The sequence below is a fragment of the Grus americana genome, chromosome 1 (genome assembly GCF_028858705.1).
Source record: "Grus americana isolate bGruAme1 chromosome 1, bGruAme1.mat, whole genome shotgun sequence".
NCBI classification, from domain to species: Eukaryota; Metazoa; Chordata; class Aves; order Gruiformes; family Gruidae; genus Grus; species Grus americana.
Window position 1 is genome coordinate 9572478 of NC_072852.1, and position 27362 is coordinate 9599839.

At 41.2% G+C, this 27362-nt stretch overlaps 1 protein-coding gene across 4 annotated transcripts in view; it reads left to right on the plus strand.

Moving 5' to 3' along the window:
- Positions 1–26538, plus strand: part of SEMA3D (semaphorin 3D) — a 146235-nt gene extending 119697 nt beyond the window's left edge. For all 4 annotated transcript variants that reach the window (XM_054830619.1, XM_054830606.1, XM_054830614.1 and 1 more), the window contains exons 12-18: positions 3793–4015; positions 7208–7296; positions 9143–9184; positions 10416–10573; positions 12691–12755; positions 15016–15155; positions 24975–26538. In XM_054830619.1, coding sequence (XP_054686594.1) covers positions 3793–4015; positions 7208–7296; positions 9143–9184; positions 10416–10573; positions 12691–12755; positions 15016–15155; positions 24975–25388 — 1131 coding nt within the window. In that variant the 3' untranslated portion in view covers positions 25389–26538. The remainder of the gene's footprint in view (positions 1–3792; positions 4016–7207; positions 7297–9142; positions 9185–10415; positions 10574–12690; positions 12756–15015; positions 15156–24974) is intronic.
- The last annotated feature ends 824 nt before the right edge of the window (positions 26539–27362 follow it).

Genomic DNA, 27362 nt, shown 5'->3' on the forward strand with positions numbered 1-27362 from the left:
AATTGTATATTGAAACAAAATGACTGACTGTGTGATGGGATATATCTTAATTCAAATTCGCACAGGTTTACTGTCTGTGGAGAAATTTTCAAAATGTATTAGGTGATTCAGGAGCACAAGCCCTATTTTCAATAAACAATTTCAGAGCCTTTATGAGGATGAGGATGCATGGGCTTAACCCTTATGGATTGAAACAATGCTAAGCAAGTGAGCACTTGCACAAAATCTGTTAGATCTCTAGATAGATGTAAAAATCAGTCCAAGCAAGGACTGGAAATAGATTGTAGTCTTTTAAATCACTCAGGCTACATCTCTATTGAGTAACACAAGAGGTCAGGTTCAAGTGCAGACCCATAGTCACTGTACTGTTTAGTGCTACTCCAGGCTTTGCCATAGTTTAAGCATGCTCCAACGGGTACTGTGCTGTGGCAGTGTTTGGGGTCTAAGGTAGACCAGGAACTGTCCCCAGCAGGCATTTCAGATGTGGCCATAGATGTGGATGTAGAATGTCAGCTGGCCTGTGCTTCACTGGCCTGTTTTGTTTCTGAATATACAAGTAGTCTCTGATACTTTTGAGAACATTATCTTCAGTCAGAAATTTTTAACTAGCTGCTCTTGTCTTTGCATTCAGAGTATTTATACAGCTGCATGTTCACATAGAACTGTTTATGATGAGAATAATTCTGCATTGTATTAGATGTATTTACTGCATGAATAATTCGTCCTTAGGCATGGGCACACTACCTGTATGTGCTGTGCAGAGGCTGCATTCCCTTTTTAGCAAGCACTACCCCAGAGTGTTCTGTGTGCATCCCTCAGCCCAGGAAGAGATCAGGCAGTGGAAACCCAAGAGAGAAAAAGGTCCAGGCTGGTCCTGAGCCCATGGGGACGGATTCACTGAGAGCAGCTGATGTTGTGTAGCCACGAGAAGGGAGTTTGCCAGCAACAGAGGAGGGACATGCTCAGCCCTCGGCACTGTGTGTGTTGTTCCTAATGCAAATGTTTTGGATAATGCCAGACTTCTCATACTGGAACAAATCCTAACCGCAAGCCCTTAACTGGCACCATAGATTGAACACGTGTCAAACTGGAGATTTGGGAATGTGAACTAAAGTCTTCTCTGTCAAAATTAGCCATGAAGGAGGATTGTAGAGCAACTTCACCGCAAATCTTAACTTTCTCCTGGCAGACTGCAAAGGCATTATTTAATTTCTTTCTTCACAGACTGTGTTATGGCTCCACCTGGCAGGAAACACAGGGATTACTTAGCTGGAAATACTGTTAAAAAAGAAGCAACCAACAGTTTATATGTAAAAGGGTGTCACCAACTGGAATAGTGTTTCCAGTTTGTCTTATTATTATCCAGGATTTGTAGTGCCCCATTAACACATCTAGATGCCTCCAGATTCAAAAGAGAAGCTTTCTCAGACTCAGATTAGAGACCAAGTATAAAACATGGGATGCAAAAGAGATATGAACAGCCATGGGAAGGAAAGCAGAGCTAGGTGAACGTGAGAGATGATGGGTCACAAACATAGCTGGCCTAGCGTATGTGTTCCCAGGCTCACCCCGAAAGGCACAGAAGGGAAAAAAAAAATTGAAGGAGGTTGAAGAGGTGGATTTGTGGGTAGTCTTAAAGCAAGAAGTGTGAAAGCCAATTTATTTAGTGTAAGCCAAAGAAACAGCTGAATGGATTAGTTTGTCAGTAAGGGTCTAACAGAGGTGGGAGCCAACCCCAGCAGTGAATGAGTGAAACTGGGGAAGTGTCTGAGGGACACTGTAGCAGTGGTCTGGACCAGAGGAAGATGAGACTATGCTGTTCAAAGCCAGAGAAAAGGATGCTGCAGCAGCTGAGTCGTGGGTCTGGGCAAGAGTTCCAGCTATGTGTATGAGTAAGGAAAGTCACTTTTGAGAAATAATGAGCTGCAGGGATCATCTGGAGAGTCTGCCTTTCTTAGACAAAAAAAATAAATGTAAGGTGTAGGAGGTGCAGTTCACTTAAAAGTTATGGCCTCTAATTACAGGCCACATACAGGGAAAAGATAGGTGTGGGTGTTTCAGTCTGGAAAAATTAACGAGGTTAAAGCATTTACTTGTGGCCTTCTGCCACAGTAACTCTGAGCGTATCCCCCAGGAGAAAGCAAGCCATTAGTCTAACGTCAGGGCGTGCTGGTGGGGCTCTTGCCCAATTCTGGATCACTGCATCAACAGGGCAGAAACTCAGCCTCGATAAGAGGAGCAGAAATACAAAAAGCAGAAAAAACCTTTGATCTGTGGGAAGACTCCGCACTTTAAATACTTGAGATGACGCCATGGTAGCCACCGGAGGGCACTCTAGACTTGCTGTTGAGACTCTGTGACACTAATACCTGCACTCGTGTGTTCGGCACGTCGCAAATTTAACTGCACGTTGGTAGTTGTGCCTTGGAATGGAGAGCCTAGGCAGCGTGACAGGTCTCCTTCACTCCAGGCTTGATTTCCTTGTCTTTTTAAAATACCCAATATGATAAGGCGCCTGTGAGTGGGGCAGGAAACAAGGAGGTGAAATTTGTTGTGGATGTACTGAGCTTGTCATGAGATTTTTTCTCCATTTTTAAAGCAATGATTTCAAAAAATAAACTAATGGTGACCAAGTGCTGCTTTGGGGTGGGTAAAATCACTGAAGAACCTGCCTTCTTACTGATTTTACAAGTGATCTTACAGAAAACTTGATTTCTGCTTGAATATGGATTGAATTTGTGACATGCATAAGACCAAACTTCCAAAGTGTCCTACGCTGATGACATCTATTATGGTATTATATACAAATAGTTTCTAAATATTTAAAGAAAAAATAGATGTTTTCCTACATTATCAGATCATTTATGGCTAAATTTTGCTGGGTCCAATATATGATTAAAAAAAGAAAGTTCAAAGTACTGGATGTACTGCTTGAATGTTAGTAATAATGATAATGTATTATTGGTGATAGTGGTATGAATATTAAGGTATGTCTCATACTCTCTTCAGGAACACTGCTAGATCAAGAAACGTAAAGAGTCTTGGTTATGGTCTTAAAGACCATTTGGTGATAAAATTCAAAAAAATGTGTATAGTTTTTAGTAGTTTGTGTTTACAGATATGTTAATGCAATAAATATGAATTAATTCACATTTTATCCAGGATCAAACAGACAACTTCTTTTTTCTGATGCTGTCTTTCTTAGTATCTTAGAGAAGTTAAGAAAGTTCATCTCCTCTCTAAGTTTTCATTTAGGTTATGGAAATCTCTGACTGAGAAAGAAGAAAAGCCTGTAGGAGTAGTTCTTTAAAGCTTGTATATGTCTATAGGTAGATGCAGGTGTGCGTATATAACTAACAGAAACTGAAGATTTATAATTCCGAGTAGTAGTACAAATGAGTAAGATTAAACAAATTAACTACTTTTGGGTGGCTGTAAAAGGTAAAGGAGAATAGGTGGGAGCGGGATAAAAGACAATGAAGATGAAAGGGAAGTGCTTTTGAGGAGAGGTAAAAATGAAAAGAGAAGAGGAGAGAGTGGAGAAACGAGGGAGAAAACAGCCCTCTGAAGAACCAGAGGAGCACGCACCACCAGTGTGCTCCCACGCTTTCAAAACAACACTGAGCTTTTTCAATTATAAGTCAAACTACCAGCCACTGGTAAATGTGCTTTACAAACAGCTATGGCTGATCTGGAGCACGCAGCTTTCCTAATGCACGAAGAAATCTGCAGATTAATTGTATTTCTTTCCTAATATTCCTCTCATCTTCTTGTTCTCTCTCTTTCGTTCAGTGTCCAAGCAAAACCTATGATCCGCTCATAAAGTCTACCAGAGACTTTCCTGATGAAGTCATTAGCTTTATTAAACGCCATCCGCTGATGTACAAATCCGTTTACCCAGTGACGGGAGGACCAGTTTTCACTCAAATCAACGTGGACTATCGGCTGACACAGATTGTTGTGGATCACGTCATGGCAGAGGATGGGCAATATGACGTTATTTTCCTAGGAACAGGTATGAGAGAGGACTTCCACTATCATTCTGCCCAAACCACATCCTTTAGAAACACTTTTAGTCAAGCAGGTCCTGAATAAACCTGTCGATTAACATCTTTTTCCTACGCATGCAGCTTTGGGAAGCATTTAGATGCTCCTGATTCTGTGCCAGGACTTCATGAAAACGCTAAGATTAGACGAATTTGTCAGCTCAAGAGATTGCTGCTGTTGGGATTTTAATGCCTCCTGGTCCCTAGGTGATAAAACAGTTAAGGGTCATAACACCTGGACTTTCTTACCCTCTGAGTACCATTCAATATCTGTCCTTACATTACATTGTAGTCTGGCTTCAATTCCTGCTGGCAGCTCATCAATAACCAATTAAAAGGGAAAAAACAAACCCAAAAACCCCTTAATAACTTCAAGGAGTACTTCCCATTAACAGTAGTGACATGGTGCTTCAGCATGAACTCTCATGGGACACTGAACAGCTAAGAATGATTTAAAATTGAGCCTAAGGCAACAATTCCACTTAAATACTTTTAAAGATATAACTTAGCAACATGAATAGCTCCAAACAAGAGGACAAGGATTGAACAAAGAGAGGTTAAAGTACTCTGTCAGGGAAGAAATCTGCTTTGCAGTTTTTCTATGGATAATTATGTATCTATTTACATTTTTATGATAGTTATATGCCTTAAGGAAAAAGTCTAGTTTTACCATAGTAATTAAATTTAGAATCACTGGATGAATCACCCATGGTATGCTAAGAAATATTACCATACCTAGTCATAACATTTCTGAAGTAATAATCTACTGTCTTACTCCACTGGAATTTCTTGTTCTTAACCCACAATTTGACATTCTCTCAATAGTAATAGGTCTTAAAAAGCACTTCTTACTGGTAGATCGGAATGGTTTAATGAGGTCATTGCCATTATCCCTATCTCACAGCAGGTGAAACTAAGGTATGTGGAGGTCAAAAGGCTTATCCAAGGGCAGTGGATGTGCTACTGCCATGAGCTGCGGGGCAATTAAGATTTCTGTTTGAATCCTACCCCGGTGCGGTTGGGTTGCACATAGAAGGAAAATGCGGTGTCATATAGCGTAGCCTGATAGGTACGGATATTCTGAGGTGATTTTGGGAAAGGAGTGAATTGTCACAGAGCATCACCTCTTACAAAGTGTGGGTGTCTCAGCCTTCAAGAGCTTTCCAGCTGCATTATCACACATGTGAGTCCAGAGATGTGGTCTCATGGACCACTTATATCATTCAGCTCAATCCCTCTCACAGCTCTTGTCTTCCAGAAAAGAAGGTGTGAGAGTCCCTCTACAGTCCCCGCAAGTCAAGGACAGTGGTGTCAGACGGAAAAGCGCAGTTTCATAGGAAAGAACATTAAAGTGCTGTTTGCTCTCCTGCTGCCTGAGAAGGCTGGGGATAAGCTTTAGCCATGATGATGGAAAATCCTCGTTGCTTTCTGAATGCAATTTTTAATATAATCCACAGAGAAGGAAAGGAAACACATTCCCAAGCTGTGAGATGCCTAGGACTTGAGAATACTCACTAAAACTTACTTTTCCTGTGATAATAGTGAGGAAAAGTAATTTAAAATGTAAGCTGTCCGAAAAGACAGATTCAATAGTTAAAATGTATAAAATATTCTTTCAGTGGTTATAGGGGTTGCTTTCAGATGTTTGCTGTCCACTACTATAAAATTTGTCATAGGAATAAAATTATCTTGAGAGACCAGCAACTCAAATACTCCCAGGTTAACTGTTCCTACCCAGCACCAATGCTAATTCTTTCAGAGTAAATCGTCCGTTTTTGAGATGTCAAGGCCAGCATGTACCATGCAGTCACTAGGTGGCACTCGATAACACGCAGATATTTATTTACCTGCAGAGCCTTTCTTAAAAGTGAGTTTTCTTTTCTAGAAGCACTTGTTTTTGTTCTATTTTATCATCTAAACTCGTCCTATGGAAAAAAATAAACTTGAAGATAAAATTTCAAATATTGTGTAGAGAGACTGAATACAGATATACCAAATAACGCAGGAGATTTCGAGCAGCAGCAGATCAGAAGCTTATTATATGTTTGAATGTATGCAACCAGCTTGTGCATATGCAGGCTTTGGCAATTATGTCAGACAGACAAACAAAAGAAAGCTCTAATACATAAGGAAAACTGAAAGGCTTTTGGCTGTGATTGGTAATAGGATCTTCAGTAGTTTGGGAAAACCTCATTCTTTCCTTTCTAATGTATTATTTTTCATCATTTCAATACTATGCATAACGCTTAGGACTAAGCTGTGCTGTGTCTTTTCCATGCTGCACACCCCAGCACCCAGCCCGCTTCCCCTGAGCAGTTTTAAGGGTCCTTTTTAAGGCCATTCGAGATTCACTGATGTGTAATGGTCGGAGATAAAATGAGCAACTATTTTTTTCACTAAGCAGGAATTCAGGTTAAAATTGATTAATAGATTTAACTTTAAAAACTTCTCCATATATCTCCAAAGAAGTAATTTCTGTAATATTTAAATGAAGAATTTGATGTTGAATGGAGATTTTGTTCAAAAATTTCCCTAAAATGAAAAGATAAATGAAAAAAAGTGCATTGCTTAGCTCCCCACATTCAAGTGAAACCCACTTCTGATTAAGGTGCTATACTGGATGAAAATTAATTCTATAAAAAAGAGGAAATACTTTTCTGCCAATTTAGTCCCCTAAGCTGGGTCTCTTTGGGTTCCGATGGGCCCCAATTCCATCTCAAGGAAATGTGCAGAAACTTCTAGTGGGCAGCATGGACGTGCTCATATGTGTGTGTGTTTGTGTGTGTTTGTGTAGCAGGAGAGTTAGACCATCCCTGCCAGGAGCAGCCTACAATTGCCTTGGCTCAACCATACAGTAAAACCATAAATGTATTGTATAGAGCTATGTAGATAGCAATAGGTGCAGATAGGGATAGATGTTGTTTGAAGGCCACATCCTTCATGCATTCACTTTTATCCTCAGGGCCAAGTTTTTAGATTTTATTTTTTCTTTGTAACCTAATTTTACAGCATTACTTGTTGTTTTTTATTTAAAAAACAAGCAAACAACAAAGAAAAGGAATCTGACAATCTGAGATCAAGTTGCTATGAAGTAAGAAATGGAGTGGCACACATGTACTGAAAAATAACTGTGGGTTTTACATGATGAACATTTGTTTCAGACGTAGGCACAGTCCTGAAAGTTGTGAGTATCACAAAGGAGAAGTGGACTAAGGAGGAAGTGGTCCTGGAAGAGCTGCAGATATTCAAGGTGAGCATTAACGGCCACAGCATCAATTAAATATTATTCAGGGGACTTTAAGGCCCAAACTGGCTTTGTCTGTCTGGTTGGTTGTTTACTGGAACTAGTTCAAATTTCCAGAGGGACACTATGTAAATTTTTAAATGCCTTAGTATTCTTTGGGTAAAAGTCAGTTGAAAAAAGTCCAAAACCAAACAGACTATGATTTTTCAAACTCATAGAAAGTCTCTTTTATCCTGCCTTGTTCTAGTTTAAAATCTTATTATAAGCCTAGATTTTTTTATTAGTAGTATTTTATTTTTAATGCCAATTTTTCTATTGTCTCAGCTTTGGGACTATTCTTAGTACAATTATATTTTTTTTCTTAAACAAACAAATGAACAAACAAAATTCTACAAATGCAGAGAAATTCTTTAAAGTAACAACTTTAGGAAGTGAAAACATGAAGAAAATAGAACAAAGATAGTTTTGATTGTCAATGTGGTTTAATTTATTGTTGAAGGCTGACTCAACGTTTTTGACCATTTTGATTTGGTTATTCTGTCTGAGTGATAAAGAAGAAAAGTAACCGGAACCCTTCTAATACCAATGACTTCTTCATAAATAGAGCATGTAAGAAGCCCAAACCTCCTTTCTCTTGCACGGGCACAATTTCTGATTAACCTTATTGCTGGTGAGGCAGCTGACGTCAACGTACCATTAGAGTAGGAAAATGGAGACCTGTGTCTTCCCTACAGATTTTCTTTTCCATTTAGTAGTTTCCTCTTCATTCTTTGCATTCTCACTTTACTTTCTTCTCATGCTATACACCTCTTCAGTTTTCACCTTCTTTTTCATCAAAGTTTACCTGCATCCCTGGCATTTTGATTACTTTCTCACACATCTTCTCTCTTATGTGCTTAGCCAGAATTTCTGCCCATACTAAATAAATCGATTTGGGATTTAGAGACAGTGTTTTCCAACCCTAAGGACAGGATCTTTAATAATTATTTCAAAGGGTGTATTTCTCCATATGCCTTTTGATATGTCATGTGTATGATGTAACTTTGATTTAAAGGATTGTCATGTCTTCTTCCCACTGTCTTGGACACCAATTATAAATATCACTCTGAAAATACCAAGATTACTCAGTGGCCTGCCAAGTAATCAGCAGTTTCAGTATGTGCACCAATTTGCTACATTCTTAAAACATAACGTCAAAGGCAAATGTAACATATCATATTTAAAACAAAAAAAAAAAGTTTAACTTTTTTTCTGCTCAGCAGACATTCCTTCACATTTTTATTGGTAACATTTATAACTGTTACATCTATGTTTTTGAATTCAGAAAATTAAAGGGAGTGCAGGGCTGAAAAAACATCCCTTATTTCCTTGAATTGCATTAACTTTAAAACATAGGCTTATATTAATCATCTTCTATTAGGCGATAGATAATACCCTGAGCTTTATCCTGTTCTTACATCAGCCAATGGCAAAAATTTCACTGTGTCTCACAGCAATGAAATACATCCTGGTGCAGAGGATCTGCCTATGTATCCCTTAAATGCCAGCTAAGCCTTTCAAATTGTGCTTAATAAGAACTTAAGTTGATGTGAAGGCTCGTGGCCGGTCTCCAGGATGGAGTAGACTGCAAATTCTAAGAATTAAAGCCAGTTGCCTCATAGGGAAAATTTATGGGAGGTATTTTTGAAAGCATGAATTTAGGGATTTCCAAGATTTTTTTTTTTTAATATTTGTTTAAACCAAGCAAATGGATCTATAATTTTATTTACTTCTTGTATGTTAAGTTCTGTTCTCTATTTCATTAAGAACAGGGAATGTGTAAACTAATGCACCTTACTAATTCGTTTTTCAGCACCCTTCATTTATCTCGACCATGGAGATTTCTCAGAAGCAGGTAATCACAAGCTCGTTTAATTACTGCAGGATATATGGTACACCGAACACTTAGCTTGTTATTTCCAGGTGATGCCAAGCTTTCCACGGATGACTCTTAAAATGTCTCTGGAAAGAAGGAGATATATTTGAACTTATTTGCCTGCCTAATTCACATTTGCTTACAAACAGTAATTTGTGTACCCAAGCTGGTAATTATTCACGGAAACAAATCTTTAGTCATATGGTAGAGGGATTTGTGAATGAAGTCAATACACATTCGTTTTTCCAAACACTAGAAATATTTGTCTCTTTACAATCTAGTAATAAATTATTATTACTATTATTGTTGTTATTTTTATTAGTAGTCAAGAGAGATCAGGGCCTCATTGTGCTGAAAGTTTTCTGCACAGAGACTGAAAACCAGCCCCCCTCCTCTGAAATCTGGGTGGTCCAATCCTGGCAGTCATCGGGGCTGGTCCCAGTTGGGAATCTCCCGATGGGAAATGGTTTTATGGCCGCTCTGAGCTCTACGATGGCTACGTGCACGCTCGGGAGGCAGCGTGACACCAGAGCCATCCCTCCCTGCCCCGCAGAAGTGGCCAGAGCAGCTCTGGCACAACACACCTCCCTCACGCCAGAGGAGGTATTTTGCCGTTCAGGCACGCACAGCACAGCTGGGTCCCATCTCCCCTGAAAAAAGGTGGCAGGCCAGCTGGAAGTATTGCATGAGCCAGCTCCGGCTCCACAGCAAGCACTTGGACCACCCTTGTCTCAACAGGCAATCTGCTCACACGCGGGGGAGAGGGCAGTAATATTATCCCCATCCTACCTAAGGATCAGAAGCAGAAGATGAAGTTTTTATTCATGTAAGCTCATCCCTAGTTCCCAGATTCTTAACGTCACAGCCATCCAGCCACTTGTTTTCAAATGTGTTATTAAACTGTTCTTTCCATGGTTTGCTTCTGATTTTTTATTACAGCAGAAGTCTAAAGGTGTAAGGGTGTTGAGTGCTGGTGTCTTTCCAGGACTGCAGCCCCCTTTCCTCTCTGCAGTGTTGTCAGGGATTGATGGGGACTGGCCAGTTCACACTGAGCCCTGAGAAACATTTTACAGTAAAGGAGGAATTCTCCCTCATTTTGTAAAATCTGGGACAAGGTTGAAAGTCTGCAAGTGTGGCACTGAAGAAGGGAACTTTTTAAACAGGCTACTTGGAGAGTGCTCCTAATTCATTTGCTTTGCCTGATTTGCAGCAACAATTGTACATTGGTTCCAGGGATGGATTGGTTCAGCTCTCTCTGCACAGATGTCACACGTATGGGAAGGCTTGTGCAGACTGCTGCCTTGCCAGAGACCCATACTGTGCCTGGGATGGAAACTCGTGTTCCAGATATGCCCCCACTTCTAAAAGGTAAGTAAGAAAATACAACGTGTTGTAAAAGATCTTGCTGCTTGCAAGAATTTTAGAGGTTCCCCATCAGAACGTGTTGCCTTTTTACTTAGCATGTCATTTGCCTTAAACTTTGATCATTCTCTGGCCATGTTTCACATTTCTGCTCGAAGAGCTGTGAAGACAACGTAGCTTTGTTTGTGTGTGTGAAGGTAACTCAGCTACTGCAGCTAACATCATAAATCCATCACTTTCCTTTTTTTTGCTGAATGCTTTAAGGTCTGAGATGCTCAGATGGAGGTCCTGGTCGTGGCTGACTCTGCCCAAGATGCAAGAGCTTCTCTTAAGCTTCTGCCTTTCGCACAGGGCACCACCATAGTTATAAAGCTGAGTTTAACATAGTATCCCAGAGTGGTCAATAATAAAAAACATTTCATCCCCTGATCTAAACGAACAATTGTATTTGTGGTCTAGCCATAAGAGGGAGACAGAGATTTAAGTAGTGTGATTTGACCACACTGGGAGCAGTTTTTCCACAGTGAAAGAAGCTTCATCTGAACTTTCTGTACACACCAGCTAGGAGAGCAGCATGAATCTGCATGGAGGGAGAGCATGCTGCAGGCTCTAGCGGTGCAGTACCTGTGTAGCTGGATGCGTCTCGGAGTTTTTGGCTGATTTAGCCAGAGCTCTGAGCTGACTCGTTGAGCCAGAGTGCTTCACAACTTCTTCATTCCCCTTTGGACGAAGCCTTCCTGACAGTAATTCTTGCAGAGAGGGTCGGAGGTTGCAGTCTGAGCTCAGGCTCTGGAATGAGACTTTCTACCTTAGGGGCTGCAGGGCTGGGACCTGAGCAATTAGACAACCCATTGAAGTTAATGACTCATAGGTTATCGTGTCATGGTGTCAAGGTACTTTATGTGCTTTCCCTCAAAGCCAAAGCAAACTAAATTCAGAGAAGCATAAATGAAAGGAGAAAAGCAAGTGTTCAGGCTCACTGAAAAGTTAGTGACACGTGAGACTTGCTGAAGTCTGAGGTGGGCTGGGACACGGAGATTGATGGTCCATGCTTTCTAGCAGATGTGCAGTTTGGTGGGAAGGCCAAAAGTCTGTGGCTCCAAAACAAAGGATGGGTGACTGGCCTTGGGAATCCTCCAGTAGATCAGTTACTTGAATATTTTTCTTCTGTGTAGCAGCCTGTGCTTCCAGCATGTCCACAGCTTTTACCACAGTGGACAGCCCGGCCCCGGGAACCTGCTCTCCTGCCGAGGCATTGCTCTGCACACAGGAGGTCCCACTCCTGTTATCTTCAATGTGGCTGTGAGGGAGGAACCAGTTCGTCCCTGGGTCTCCAATTCTTCTACTAAAAAACTAAAATATAGATTTTTTTTTTTTTTTTTGTAGCTCTTAGGTGATAAATGCAATCATCCACAGAGGAAGATTTTGGGGGTTTTTTTAATGCTATTACACTGGATTTACACTAAATCACAATGAGTTTAAGTAACACGCCCAGAGATTGGCAGACAAGTTAGTTGTGGAGGGGAGCAGACCATCTCAGAACGTTGTCTCAAGCATTTTTTCTGTCCATAAAGATGAAAGATAATCAGATTTCTCAATTGTTTGTTACCAAACTAAACCATATGCTTTTCTCTCTTCATTTTAATGATTGGTTTACTAGTCAGTATTACCTTGGGCTGATCCTGAGCTCAACTTTGAATATCACCTGTTGAACCTCAGATCTTTTTCCTGACCTACAACATTAAAAAGATGTTTTTAGGTATTTCCAAGACAGTCCACTCCACCAGGATACCCGTGCCCCATGCTCCTAAAGCAAGTTTAGGCGCTCCTTCTGTCACTATATTGCATGCTCTTTATTCTAGGCAGATTTTTTTCTCTCACTTTTTCTCTTTCCCCTCCCAGTGGTTTTCCCAGATCACAGGCCCTTCTCTTGATGTCAATTATACAAATCTCTTTAGGCCACATGCTGCTTTGAGGGTGAGGCTGGTTTTAGTTAAGACCGTAATTGTCAGCAGTAGGGTGGGAGCAATGCGAGTCCACATCTGCTGAGCTCCTCTATATTTTGTTGTTGAATTCCAGCAATTATGCCTGAAGTGTTACAAGTTTGCATGCTTTTCCCATAGGCGAGCCAGAAGGCAAGATGTCAAATATGGAGACCCCGTTGCACAATGCTGGGATGTGGAAGACAGTGAGTATTTTGCACCTTTCTTGCTCTTTCGTTGCTTTGACAACAGAATTTGCTGTAAGGGTCTCTGTCTGTCTGCAAAAACTTGCTGAGCTCGACAGAATAACACCGTTAAAGCAGTTGCCTTTCCCACACTTCATATATATTATCCCTCCCGCAGTTAAATTTGCAGAGCCGGGGCTGATAAGGGAGAGCCAGCATGGGATGGCACCCTCGCATCCCTTCTGGGCGACCCTCCCCAGCACTCACCCAGGGGAGGGAGATGTGCCCTGGATGCAAAAACATCACACACTTCCCTACAAGTAGCTAACGGGACGTGTGTGATGTTTCTTCCAGAACCAGGGGAGATAATCCTGCGAGGAAACCTGCAGGGTTGAATGGGGAACGCGCCATCTTCTCCCCTTCCGCCGCATACACTTGACACAAGTCCCGAGGCCCAGCTCCAGCTGCCAAACCAGCCCCTTCCCCTCCCCACAGCTACTTAAATACTCCTGTTATTAACAAAAGCCTACCCCCCGTCCCTATCGGCTCCCCCCTCCCTTTCCCACACCCTCTTTTCAGATGCCAAAGGGTCTGGCTTGCTCCTCTGGCAACTGCAGCACTTCTCTTCCAGCGAGCACTGTCGGTACGAAATCCTGCGGTTACGCGGCAATCTCTGCGGCAGCATAAAATAAATGAAAAGCATTCAAAACCAAGCTTGGGTTTGTCTGGGGCTCTTCTAGCCGCTTATTAAAGCGAACGAGCCAGTCAAAACAGTATTGATTGTATCGCGGCATTGAACGTTTGATTCGGGAGGAGCCACCGCTTTCCATTGATCTCTGGTTATTTTCGTGCCGCTGCGGCGCTGGATGCCTGCCGCAGATCTCGACGTGAGTCACTGCAGAAATCAGAGCTGCTTGCCACAGGATCAAAGCCTTAAGTCTGTTGCACAGTACAGAGGGCTCTGACTGTACATGTGTGCTTGCAGACATAGTTAAAAAGTAAGGGTAAAATCTCATTTTCATTAAAGTCAACGACAAAACTCCTGTCCATTCCCAAAGGGCCAGAAGTTTCCTGCTTGCTGCTTACCATGGCTCTCCAAATAGTGGTATCTGAGACTGTGCAAAGCTCAAGGCTGTAGAAACCCTAGCAGAAAAGCTGACAATGTCACATTTTCCTGGAAGGATAAAGAGATACTGGAAGAGTTGGCTTTTCTAGACAAATCTAAAATGACTTTGCACAGAAACTGGTATTAATCCTTCACCCTGATGTAGTGCCACCAATAGTAATTTTATCCAGCCGTGGATGTCCCCTGTGTGCCATAAAACCATGAAGCTGACCTGTGCCACTCCAGGCTCTTGGCTTATTTATGCCATTTGCGATAATTAATAACATTATGGCCCTAAAACCTGTTTAAATTCAGTGCTCCACTGTGTGAGATTCCCTCCCAGAGACTTCATTGACTGCATGAAGTTCTTTGGCTCTACTGAAATCTCAGTGGCACAGTGAAATAAAAGAAAAGCAGTTAAAGCAGAGAGCTTGAATTTCTATAGATCTCATATAGGTACTTATGATATTGAAAAAACAATTCAAAATTGTATTCATTTTGTTCTTGAGCTAACTTTGGATTTAGGAGACACCACTGCTTTCACCTTCCTTTCTGTTATTGGCAGGCTGTAAGAAACAGCTTTAGTCTGATGGTAAGGCAGATAAAACACAGATAAGATGGACTGGAAAGGGAAATGGGGATGCAGAGATTATAAATTACTTGCTCAGGTTTACAGAAGGCCAAGAAAGGAGCCCAGATCTGCTCATGGCTACGTCAGTGTTTGGTCTGAAACGTACCACGGGTCATTTCAAATTATACTGAAGGAAGGTAAACTTCAGTTTACTTTAGCCCTGTGACTCCATGAAAGTGTTTGGGATGAACAAACCAGACTCTACAATCTACCCTTAGCAGCTTTAGCTCAGGTTTAGTAGTTGCATTACTTAAAGGAAAAATACAGGTCAGATTTTAAATTCCTCAAAGGTGAAAGCCTCAACTTTAAAATGGAGCAAGCTCGTGATATAGATTTTATTGACCTCCTTAAAAACCAGTTGCACTGAAGGAAGGTTAGCAGCCGCCTCTAAATCCTCATAGTTATAGTTTAAGCTAAAAGTTAAGTTTCCTTTTGCTTTTTTATAATTCACTCACTCTTATAGCATCTGTTCTGAATCAGGCTATTTTCCCATTGCTTTAAAAACCAGGTCAGGGTTAATCTCCTGTACCATGTTTGCTTTCCAGGCATTAGTCATGAAACTGCTGATGAAAAGGTGATTTTTGGCATTGAATTTAATTCAACTTTTCTGGAATGTATTCCTAAGTCCCAGCAAGCCTCTATTAGGTGGTATATTCAGCGCTCTGGAGAAGAACATCGAGAAGAGGTAAGTTATAGTCATCAAGGCAAGTTTCCTCTACAGAGAATTCAGCTGAGCATTGAAGGCAGGAGTTATTGGGATTAGTCGATGTTTTACTTTCCCTTGCCTCACCTTAGGTATCACATAGCATTCTGGTATCACCATTTGGGGCATGCAGTGGGGAAGAGAGAAGACATTTGCACTGTGTCATAAGCAGATTTAGATATTTGGTTTGACTTGCATGCTCATTCTATTGAAAAAAAAAAAAAAGAAAATAAAAGAGAAATTCAGCTTTAAGTAGTGGCAAAAAATCAAAGTACTGAAAAAAAAGTCTCTTCTTGCTCAGTAATTAACACAGCCACCACTTCTGTAGGTAAAAGTATGTTCACAACCATTTGTTTTAATAAAATCTCTACTCTGTTTAGTGTCTGATTGCCTTCCCTTATCATGTTAAGCAGTGTAGCTAAGAATTGCACGTGTGGCTTGCTGCTTCTCTCCATCTCTCCCCAGAGAAGGAATGGTCTGTGCATTATTTGCTTTTTTCTTGTTAGTGGAGTCTGCAAATTTTTCTTAAATGTCACCCTGCGCTAATGGAGAGATGTCAGGTTAAAGAATTACACCTTGCATCTGGAGTAGGAAGCAGTGAGACTTGTGACGGCCCTTATTAATTCCTGCAGGAGGCAGGTTTGGGGTCCTCATGGGTGGAGAACCCCTGGAGAAGCCTTCCCACATACCCCCTGCACAATTTCCTTCTGATTCCTGTCTGAGCTAGTGACAAAGGGGCCCTCCGACGTGCCCCAAAGGTCAACGTGCTGGGACTGATATGGCCTGGGTTTGGGTGAGTTGCAAACTTCAGGAGTTTTCATAGCCTTTCTCTTACATGAGTGATTTTGTGTCTGAGGCCAAGTCCTGCTGTGATGGCAACCATGGCAACGGGGAAGAGGAAGGGAAAAGAACTGCCCTTTCAAATGAGCTGCTCCCAGGTGCTAGATAGCTTTTTTGTTAAATGTTCATCCGAGACAAAAATTAGTTTCAATGACAGGAACTATCAAACCCAACCAGCCTTCCACTCTCAATGCTAATTCATCCTATGAGGCTTTCCGAGTGCACCAAATGTGCTGGTTCTTTCTAAAGGCTGGGGACATGCAGGCCAGGGCAGGTGCCCACACGAGCATCACCTCTGCGCCAGATGTAGTCCCATGGCAGTAGTCTCAACATTGCAACCCCGGTAACGTCTTGGCCTAGAAAGCCAGAGTAAGGGGATACAAGGCACTTCTGATTTTCCACCAGAAAAGACAAAAAAACCCACAAAGATGTATATTGACTATAACATTGCAGTATTTTTAATTTACTCCCTTTTTCTTGCTCATGCTTTGGACTGGCAAAGATTCTTTCCTCTGCTGAGAACAAAAACTTCATTAATTTATAGACACAGTGCTTCCCACAACATGCACTAAACACCAGAAGAGATTACTGGTTTGAAATACCACTTCTAACCTCCTCTACAGTCCATGCTTGGAAAAAAAATGTGATCTTTTGATCCGCAAGCCAAGCACACTCTCAGCCACAGGTGGTTGAAGTGAAAACCCAGCTAGAAGTGTGTCAGCCTTTGAAGACCTGTGGGCATTCACCGTTTGTGCTTTCATTGATTTACCTTGAACTGTCCTGTACAGCAGATTCTGTGCTCTACTTCCCTAAGGCAGCAGTTTGTAAATGCACTTACATATTTGATCAGGGAAACGAGTATTTGCTTAATTCTAACCATGTGTTTAAGACTGATTTTTAAGTAAATTTAAGCAGATAGTTAACAGGTTTTTGGTTGGGGGGTGTGTGTATGTTTCTTCTTTTTTCTGAACAGGAAGTTATGTCAAGTTTTGAGGAGACTCAATCATTTTTTAAAATAATGTATTGCAATTATAGAATGTGCCTCAACTTCTTGAAAACAGCTATAAACTTTGTGTAAAGCAGCCAGTTCCCTGTGAAGAATGTAATATTTCTGTAGCATAAGAAGTCACACTTTCAAGATTTGAAAGCCTCTTTTGAAGGGCTGCTTTTGAGTTTTATCTGTGTCAATTTAGGGGAAAAAAAAAATCACTTGATTTTGTCATAAATCACAGGTTCAGACAGGCCTCTGAAGGTCAGGAAGCCAAGCTCAAGCTATCTTTCTTATTTGATTGAGGAACAAGCTGCAGGTCAAACCAACTTCTCAACAGTTAGGGCAGGCTAACCTATATAGCATAGTCTAAGTCAAGGCTATATTATTTTTTGCCACGCTTTGTCTTTCCAAAAGGTTCACTGTGACCTGGCCCCTGCTACTTGTTCTGGGCCAACTGCCAGTTACCCGGGCACGATGATGTCCAGTGCTACAGGACTGCCCAACGTGCCAAGGGTGTACACGTTGAGAGAGAGAAAGGGCATGCGTGCGTATGTGTGACGGCATCTGAAGCTCCAGCAAGCGCACAGCATATATCTTTGCACATTAGCAGCCTTCCACAGCGATGTTTACTGGGCTTGCTCCGTGTAAACAGTCTGACATCTGTTTGTATGAGAAAAGTAAAGCTTTGCTAAAAGGCTAGATTAACCTTTGAGGCAAATTTAGAAGAAAATTTGAAGGAGAAATCTGCAGACAGATTTTCTACATTATGAATGCTAACAGTAGGCAAATAGCTTTTTACCACATATTGTCCCTAAAGCCATAGCAGTGTTTCTGTGATCTAGCTTTGATAAAATAGAAGTTGGAGCACATGTTCCGCAACTCCTTGGGGTGGTTTTGTTAGTTTGGGTTTTTTGGGGTTTTTTTTTTTTTTTGCAGTCTTTGAAGATAACAGCCTATATAAATGCATATGCACACATTGATGAATACAGGATCAGATCACTTAAAGACAGTCTGTAGCTATTAGTTTGGTTTGATTCCTGCCAGAAAATTCTTATAGTAACAGAATTTGTAGTATTTTGAGCCAGGTTAGTTCCAGGGTCCTAAGAACTTGAACTCCTTCTGAGCAAACTCAGCTTGCACATCTCGAATCATCATATCGGGAGATAACATTTTTAGAAGAAAATAAAATAAACTTTTTTGGTTATTTTTTAAGATAAAGGTATTAATCTAGAAATGTCACATTCTCAAATGCATCTAACTAAAGTTAAATTCCTAATTTCATATATGGCTGCCTAAATAATGACTGAGTCTACAGAGATGCTGAACAATCTCTCCTCCTATTACATGGAGTAAGGGTATTTGCATGTTAAAATGTTAATCCCTTGTTAATTTGGGGTTCCAGAAATTGAGATTTTCAAGTTTTCTAATTTGACTTATCAGTAAAAATGAATTCATCAGTATTAGAGCATAATTGGAGGCCGCCTTAGAAACTCCGAAGATCGACAGAGTAATTGACTTTCTTTTCAAAGTACTTCAATTTGACAAAAATACCATATGTGACAGAAACAGTGTGATCATATTTAATGTGTAGCTTGATCTTTGCTCAGCCGGTGCCTTACTATAAGTTTTCCCATTACAATTATATTTTCTGCTCTCTCTCTCCCCCTTCCTGCAGCAGATTTCTCAAATAACGCTGTACATTATTTTAGCGCATGTCTCAGCAGTGTAACTTATTGTGATGACGATACCATGCTTTGCAAATGACTCTGTGCACCTGGAAGTTAGGTTATGGACTTTTAGTTCCAGGGCTGGAACTGTAAAGTCTCAGCAAGTCTTTAAACCTGGCTTTACAAATAGACGGCTTTGCACTGTCCAGGACATGCACTACAGCTTCCTGAGGGAAGGAAAAGGGCAAAATCCAGACTGGATGGGAAGCGTTTGGCCCAGCAGGATGTCCCCGACATTTCACCCGTAGGGTCATGGTTCAGAATGTGACTTCCAGGCAGAGCGACCTGCGGGGAGGGACAGGATCTCCTGTGGCACTGGAGCTGTCACCAGGTCATTTTGCTGCCAGTGGGAGTACATTTCCCTGTGGTTTGGGGCCATTTTAAGGTCAAGAGTCAAATATCTAGTGCTTTTGTGTTTAGTGTTGCTCACGCAATTGATCATGTTTGTTCCTGTGCGTGCAGGGTTAGTCACTATGATGAGGGAGAGCGTTTCAGTGGCTGGAGTTCATAAAAAAAAGTGGGGATGTCATCTGTTCATAATGTCTTAAACTGCTGAAGTTTTCTGAAGCTTAAAACAGATATATATTTATTTTTTTATTTATAAAAAAAAATCCTATGTGTTATGTTATGTATATAATAGGTGCCAGGACTGCCAGAAGGAAATGCATGGCTCCCTACAGAGCCATTAGTTTTGGTGCCCCGTGACTCTGAAAAGTATTTCCCCCCCTGCTTTAGGCTGCACTTCACCCCAAGTCTCCTGCGGCTCCAGGTCTGCCAAGGTGCCACCTCCCCTTGCAGGAGACAGAACAAACCTTATGGTCTGCAGTGGCAGAATGGGTGCAGATCACTTTTAACTCTCTCTTTCCTGCTCTATTCATACCCGGGGGTGAAAATAAATCCACTGAAAGGCAGGAGGACTTTCCAGTTTCTTCTTCAGTGGTTCCTACCCTTTCCATATTCCTGCCCCACAACCCTGGGCGGTGTTTTTCTGACAGACCCAGCTTAACGACCATCTGATGGTTTAGTTGGTACAAGAGTTTGACCCACTCTTGGACAGGACGTCTTGCCAGTCACAAGATTGTGACCTAGCTCCCTCATCAGAGCAAAGCGATGTTGTTTCTATTCCACATTTTAGCCAGACTGAGAAGACACTTTTCAGTTTATCCAAGACATAAGTTTCCATATCTTTTTGTGGCTGGAGATTTTTGTGTCATGATGGTGATTTTTTTTGTTAGAAACATCTGGTCAGCAGCATGTTGTGAAAAAAAGTCACAGATTCAGAGCCAGCCCTAAAATCTGAGAGTTGGATGAGAGCTGAGTAAGGAAGAGGACATACACCAAGGTCTCAGTTTCCAGTAGAACCTTCTGTTAGAGGAGTGTAGTTCAGTGTTTTAATCCTTAGGTCAATGAGAAAGAGACTGAGAGTGGTAAAAATAAGAAGAGATTCATTCTGCAGCCTAGGGACAACTTATATCTCTCATGCTTTCACTCTTTTACTTTATTATATGACTCATGGGCTTTTTTTTTTCCCCCCCTAATACCTTGAGATTCTTAAGTAAGACTAATATTTTGGACAGTTTCCTGCGGGGGGGAAGGAAAAAAAAAAAGAAAGAAATAACTCTGAACTGAGATGCAGCACATGACATTTCTGTTTTGATTTGGATATAGTGGGGGGGGGGGGGTAGGAGTTTAAAATTTAGTCTCAGAATTAGAAGATAGCTTCACCTTGAAAATAATAGGAATCATGCATCTCCATAATGACACTTTACCAGCAACATGTTCTTCATTTTTGCTGTGGCTTCTTGGTAAATAAAAAAAAGTTGTTAAAAAAAAAAAAGAGAGAAACAGAGTCATGTGTAACAATAATGCCAAAAAAAAATCCACAGTAAGCTTCATTCCCAGCCAAATGATGAGGATGAAGAAGAAAACAATAGAAAAACAAAGACGAATGTAAATTCTCAGCAAATGTTCCTCATTTTCCTTTCTCCTCCTCTCAATTTGTTCAGGGGTTGCCGCTAACCCATGATTAGTCCAGCTCTACCTCTTAAGTTTTTTCACATGTTGATTAATGAGGGAAGGCAGGCTTTGAAGCCACTTTCTTCTCCCAGACAGGTGCAGTGTTTTAACTGTGAAAGAGTTGACACGTGAATTATTTGTAAAGAGGGAGCTATCTAAACACGTCATTAGCAAAGGACAAAAGGCATTGACCTAACCTGGTGCCACAGCACTTTCAAGCCCTTGGTTGTTTTCCAACTTACTGATTGTTTAAAGATTTGCCATCATTATTGGCAATGCCTTTTTTCCCTCCATTGTTAAATTCAAGTTGCATGGAGATCTTTTCCTTTTGTCAAATATTGTCAATACCTATGGCATGTGCCACAATTCAGGTTATGTAATTTTAGGCAAACTTGTGTGCTTATCATGAATGATGAAAAGTAAAATTTTTTGATAAAATATTATCAGAAATCTGCTCACACTCCACTAAGAAAAGAAAGTTAATGGTAATCAATTGATTCATTTTTGTGGTTTATAATTTGTTCCCTATTGAGCAAAACTATGTCTCTCCTGTTTAATTTTTATTGTATGCTCAAATTTAAGCACATGTCAGCAAGCTTTTATGAATTAAAGCTTTTGTGCTTCTGAATTGTTAAATCCTATTTACAAATATTTTAGGAGAATTATCGATTATGACATACGGGAAGGGGGAGCAGTGAATCTACAATTGACCAAAACAAAATTATGACTTTTATCTAACTAGTCTTTTAATTCTCCTCCAAATTTAATAGAATATATTTTAAATCTATAGGTCAGGAACTAAAAAGCACATTAAGCATTCAAGTGAAAGGTTAAAGATCTACTACCAAGTAATGAAATGCCAGGTGTTTATGAAACTCCAGAGCCCTGTGGGGGGAAAAGTAGAGAGGAAAGACAGGAAGAGTTCTGAACCTATGGGTAAAACAACATAAACAGGACACCAAAAAAGAAATGAGGGGAGAAAACAGTAATGAAGTGTTGCTCAATACGTGTGAAATCGGAGCCATAATTTCATCCTGCCAGAGGATAAGAAAGGAATGAACAATGAAGGCACAGAGAAGGAAGAGGTGACAGTCACCGTAAATCAATATTCAAGGTTAACACAGGACATTCTGTAAGAACGCTGCTTCATTAAAAATAGGAGTCATGAGAGGCTGGGATTAAGGGACCCAACCAATTTAGACTCTGTTAGCTTTCTCTGTGGTATCCCAAGGCGGGGGGGGGGGGGGGGGGGGGGGGGGCAATTCCATCAGTTAACACGCTTACGACTAGAAAGTGATGGCTGCTACGCAAATGGTAAATAGCTGTGAGTAGCAGGGTGCTGGACTTGGGGGTCCAGTGATCTTTTCAAGTCTAGATCTGCCATTATTCTTCCTCCCTTTCACTGAAAATAGGCGAAACACTACTGAGGGCTTTTTGGACTGGTGCCCAGCCAGCCAAAACAGCCAGCTGGAGATCTTCCAAGTGTAGGAGGTACACAGCTGTCAAGACGCTCTAGACTACAATACTGGCAGAGCCACCGACAAGCAGATGCTACTGCTGCAATTGCATCAAGCCCTGAGCTCAAAGAGATCCGTCCTGTTTTCACTCAGACAATGTGGGAACTTGGTCTTTGCATAGTGCCTTATGAAACCCAAATGTCTGGAAATTAGCTGCTTCTTCCCATCCTTTTCCCTAAACTTCTTAAACTTGGGTCTTCATGTTGCATGAAGCCTGGGCACAAGAAAGAGGGGCTTCCTCGTCATATCGCAACAGCCAAGCCTCCGAGCACTTCCACCTGGCCCCTGCTCTTGCTTCTCTCTGTGGAGTACAGCACCACAAGGCAACACCTGCCCTAGACATATTTCTGCCTACAGCTACTTATTTGTGAATTCATTTATTCATGTTATGCTCCTGGTTTTACTGTAAGAAAGGTACCTTTACTCGGAATGAAGTGTCACTAGCTGATAACACCGAGGACTACTGCCCTATGCTGTAGGTTCTGGAGGTGGAAAAGTGGTCTTTTCTAGTCTGTATTCCTGTTATCTTCTCTGTATGTGTTTGTGTTTTGACCATGATTTCTCTGGTTTAAACTCACTGTAGTAAATCAAAAGTAGCTTGTGCTCATGTAGCACCTGTTGTCAGGACAATCGATTTTCCAGGAATTTCCTGAAATTAGTATGATTTCACCCTGCTGGTGCCAAGTAGGCATGCTTATATACAGTTTACAAACAAGGAAACTAAAGCTTAGGGTTGACCCAACACCATCAACTGGTGGCAGGAGCCAAAAAATATTTGGCCGCAGAACCAGGCAGCCAGAGCCACGTTCCGGCCAGGGTTTTGTAGCAGCTGATTTCTTGTCTCAGCTGCAGTCAGATCAATGGAGGGACAGGCCTACATCCATCCACCCACATTCCTATCTATCCATCTACCTGCCTACCTATCTGTATGTTACTGAAGACTGTTAGAACTGATACAGTAGCAAGCCAAAGTCTCTCTCTCTCTGTGCATGCATTATATATATATGTGTATTGCTTTTTCTGGTGATTTCTAAATGGTCTCTCAAGTTATTTAACCCTTCCAAAGTAAGTCATTATCATAGAATCTTAGAAAAGGGTAAAGAAAAAAACCCCAGGAGGTCATCTCATCCATCTCTTTGCTCCAAGGGACCCTATTATGATAAAGTGTTAGTGAGCTAGAATCATAACAGATGGAGAATCATATGTATGTATACATTTTTTCCCATGGAGTAGAAGAGGGAATCATGTGCAGATTTTTTACATAAAGAAACACTGTGTAGCTTACCCACTGTGAATAAATCTAATTTAGTCATCTTTATGCCTCCCTGATCTTCATCCTCTGAAGTTTGCTGGAGGGTCAGATGTGCGCTCCGGGAAATTTTCCAGATTCTGTGTTGGTTCTCTCTGCCCCCACTCCTCACTTTTCAAACCCACTACTCAGCCTTGTGCTGAAGTTTTTCTACATTATAACAATGCCACCAGCAGTGCTGAGGCTGCGTTGAAGGCCCTGGCTTTGCTGCGGGCTGAGCAAGCAGTGCTCCGGGTCCTTTCCTTCAGTGCCGATGTGTGCTGCAGCCTCTGTGCGGCAGCAGAACATAGCATGCCTGGGAGGTGACAGCTTTGGGCTAGACCAGGATCATTTTCAAAGGAAATGCTAGTGTTGGACACTGGGAGTTAGGGGTCTGCTTTCTACTTCCACCTCTGCTACTAATCTTTATATGGTCTTTGGCAAATCACTTACCTTCTATGTTCCCCAGCTGCAAAAATACTTAGGTGCCCAGTGCCTCATCCTGATTTTTTTTTTTTTTTTTTTGTGGGGGGGTGTAATGCTTTTTTTAGACTTAGATTATTTTGGAAATAATTTTCAGATCACCAGATAAGTAACTTACCTGACAGTGTTATTACTCTAAGGTGCACCTTATTTTTAACATGGGAGAACGTGCTGTGTTTTTTGAAATATTTCCATTTGTAAATGAAACCATGGTTCCACGCTGACAGACTTCAGCTCTCACTTGCAATCTCATTCTTTTCTTTGCTTCTCTTGTGTTTCTTTTTTCTTTCTTTTTTTTTTCCTCTAAGTTCTTCTTCACAGATCTTAACAATAAAAGAATTGTACTGGGTTGTATTTGTCTAACCTCGCTGGGTGCTTTTAATCACTTCTCAATGAGTCAAAGCCAGGATCCACTTCCTTTTGTAAAACCTAGCTGAAGAAGATCAGAATCACAGCATTTGACTTTAAAAATCAGTAGTAGTATTTATTTTCAGTGTAATAGGGCCTCAGCGCTCCAGATATATACAAGCCCTCTGGTATATTGGGTGCATTACAGATACCTCAAGAAGAGCAGTTAGAAAATGGGTGGGATTTGTGGCACTAAATAGCTACCCTTCCTTGGAGAACGTAGTCTAACTTGTTGCATTTTGGGGTGATGTGTGTTACTGTCTGTCCTTTCAGCTGCACAGCATATTTGTTTTACTACTGAAATGTCACTGATACGAACGCTACAGTTAGGGGCAGAACTCAGACATAGACAGGGTCTCTTGGTACCTGTCTGAGCTGCACATGCCCCACCATGCGCTGGCACCCGAGGGATGGGGAGGGTATGCCGTGTGCCAGCCGAGCCTTTTCTGCACCTCAGCGTAACACCGACACGCGTTCTGGTTTTGCCGATGAAACTCATGTGTATCGTTCTTTTTTTGTCCAACCCCACAGCTGAAGGCTGATGAAAGGATCATCAAAACAGAGCACGGGCTGCTGATCCGCAGCTTGCAAAGAAAGGATGCAGGAGCCTATTTCTGCAAAGCCCAGGAGCACACCTTTGTCCACACTATCGTGAAGCTGAATTTAAATGTCATTGAGAATGGGCAAATGGAAAGCACTCAGAAAACTGAGGATGAGGAGGGTCGGGTGAGAGATTTGCTGACGGAGTCCCGTCTGAGGTACAAGGACTACATCCAGCTCGTCAGCAGCCCCAGCTTTAGCCTGGATGAGTACTGTGAACAGATGTGGCACCGGGAGAAACGGCGGCAGCGGAACAAAGGTGGTGCCAAATGGAAGCATGTGCAGGAGATGAAAAAAAAGCGAAACCGAAGGCACCATGAACCAGCCAGGCCACCATCTACGTAGTTCGTAAATGTTATTTAAAGAAAGGACATTTTCCATTTAAAAAAAAAATACTGTGTTCTGGTTTTGTGCATCTTGCCTATGAATTAGTACTGCTTCTTATTGAAATCAGATAACTCACCATCACTATTAATCTGTATAAGACTGTACAATGGGATTCGATGCTAAATGAGACGTTCCTTATTGGAGTACCACACGCTAGGCAATAATTTCATGCATTAAAAAGAAAAGATGTACACTTTTAGCTAATTTCTGGGTAGCCTGAGGCTATGTGAGCTGTGTTCTGTACTTCCTGCATAATTTTCACGTAGGATTTAGTGTCCGTGCTCCCATGTTAATATTTGCTGCCACATTCCACCCCAGAGGTGGCTACATTTCAGGGGAGGGCAGATGTATTTCTAGTTCTTTGACATCTTTCTGAATAAGAAGCATGGTAGAAATGTGTGACAGATCTGCGAAAATACCCACTAATTTGCCTGTTGGGCTTGTATACAGGACATGGGCAGGGTTTGCTAGCACGGAGAGGCTCAGCAAAAATCAAATTAAGTATTGGCTTAGGAACATCATTCATTCTCCCCATTAAAAAAAAAAAAAAAAAAGAGAAAGCATTATCATAGTATGAGGGGGGAATTATCAAGCGTTGCTCATTAGAGTTTGAGTAGCCACCAGTTTGCAGTCATTGTCCTGAAATGAAATGTTGACTCTAATTGGAACTGCCACCGAGATGCTTGGGAGTAAATTTCCTAAGTGGTCCGTGGGAGGTATGTGCAGAAATCCTATTAACAAATAATGGGATTCCTGCCTGCACCTCTCCTTTCTCTCCAAAGGTTTGACTCTGACTGTTTCTCTGACCCTTTGCTAGCTTTGTTTTATGCAGAGGAAAAGAAAAATAAAAGACAACAACAAAGCTAAAATGAAAGACGATGAGGGAAAATATTTAGTGGCTGAGACCAGTGCTCTTGACACAGAGCTGACATTCCTCAGATGTGTGTATTCTTTGGGATTTTCTCCCAAAGGTCTTATGTATTTTTAAGTTGAAAATTTGCATTGTTAGAATTAATACTTTTATTATAATTAAATAAAACAAAAGATGTCCATGTGTAAATAAAACTTGTAAGTTAGAAATTTGCTATATACCATAATTTCATTTGTAAAGCATTCCTTGTTCCTTGGTTCATATTTTGGTTTTGATAGTGTAAATTTTTCCATATAAGCAAGAAACACTGGCCTCATTCTTCTCTATTTTACACCAATGTGATTTCACTGATTTTATTCCTGATATGCAGCAACAAACACAAGCTCAAAATCAGGCTTACTGTCTCTTCTCACGAGTCACAGCCCCCCTTTCCTCTCTTCCATCTAACCTCCCTCCGTTTTGCCTTTCACGCCTTTTTGAGTGTGAAATGACAAATTAGCCACTTCCTCACACGGAGGAGAGCTTTGATGGATACCAAAACGACAGACTTTACTTGTTTCTCATGCATTCTACAGATCTCGAGAGCAAAGTCTGTGGGAAACCTGTGTAATTGGTGTGCACCTCATTAAGGAACCGAAAACGTTGCCTCTGAAAGTTGTAGCTTCGTCCTTACCCACGCTAGTGTTTGTGTGCGCATTCAGTCCCTGATCGATAATTGTGAAGATCCAATTTGCATCGTTGTTCATTTCCTCTCTGTTGAAAGTCAGATATGGCAAAGTGTTTGTCAGATTTCAGAAAGGAATCTCAGCTCACCCACGTTTCTTGTAAAACCCGAAAGCTGAGTTTGCATGTGTTGTATAAAAGCCAGAGATACCATATGTCATTAATTTTAGATGCTTTTTTAATAGGAGATGTATGAGTTAATTAGGAGATATTAGATAGCATGCGTACAATGCTTTGATAGTGTAAAGCACTGAGTGCTAAATATTATAAAATACATCTGTGGGGAGGAGGGAATTTCTCAGCACAGGACCTTTAATCAGCAGAGAGACTGATGCTGA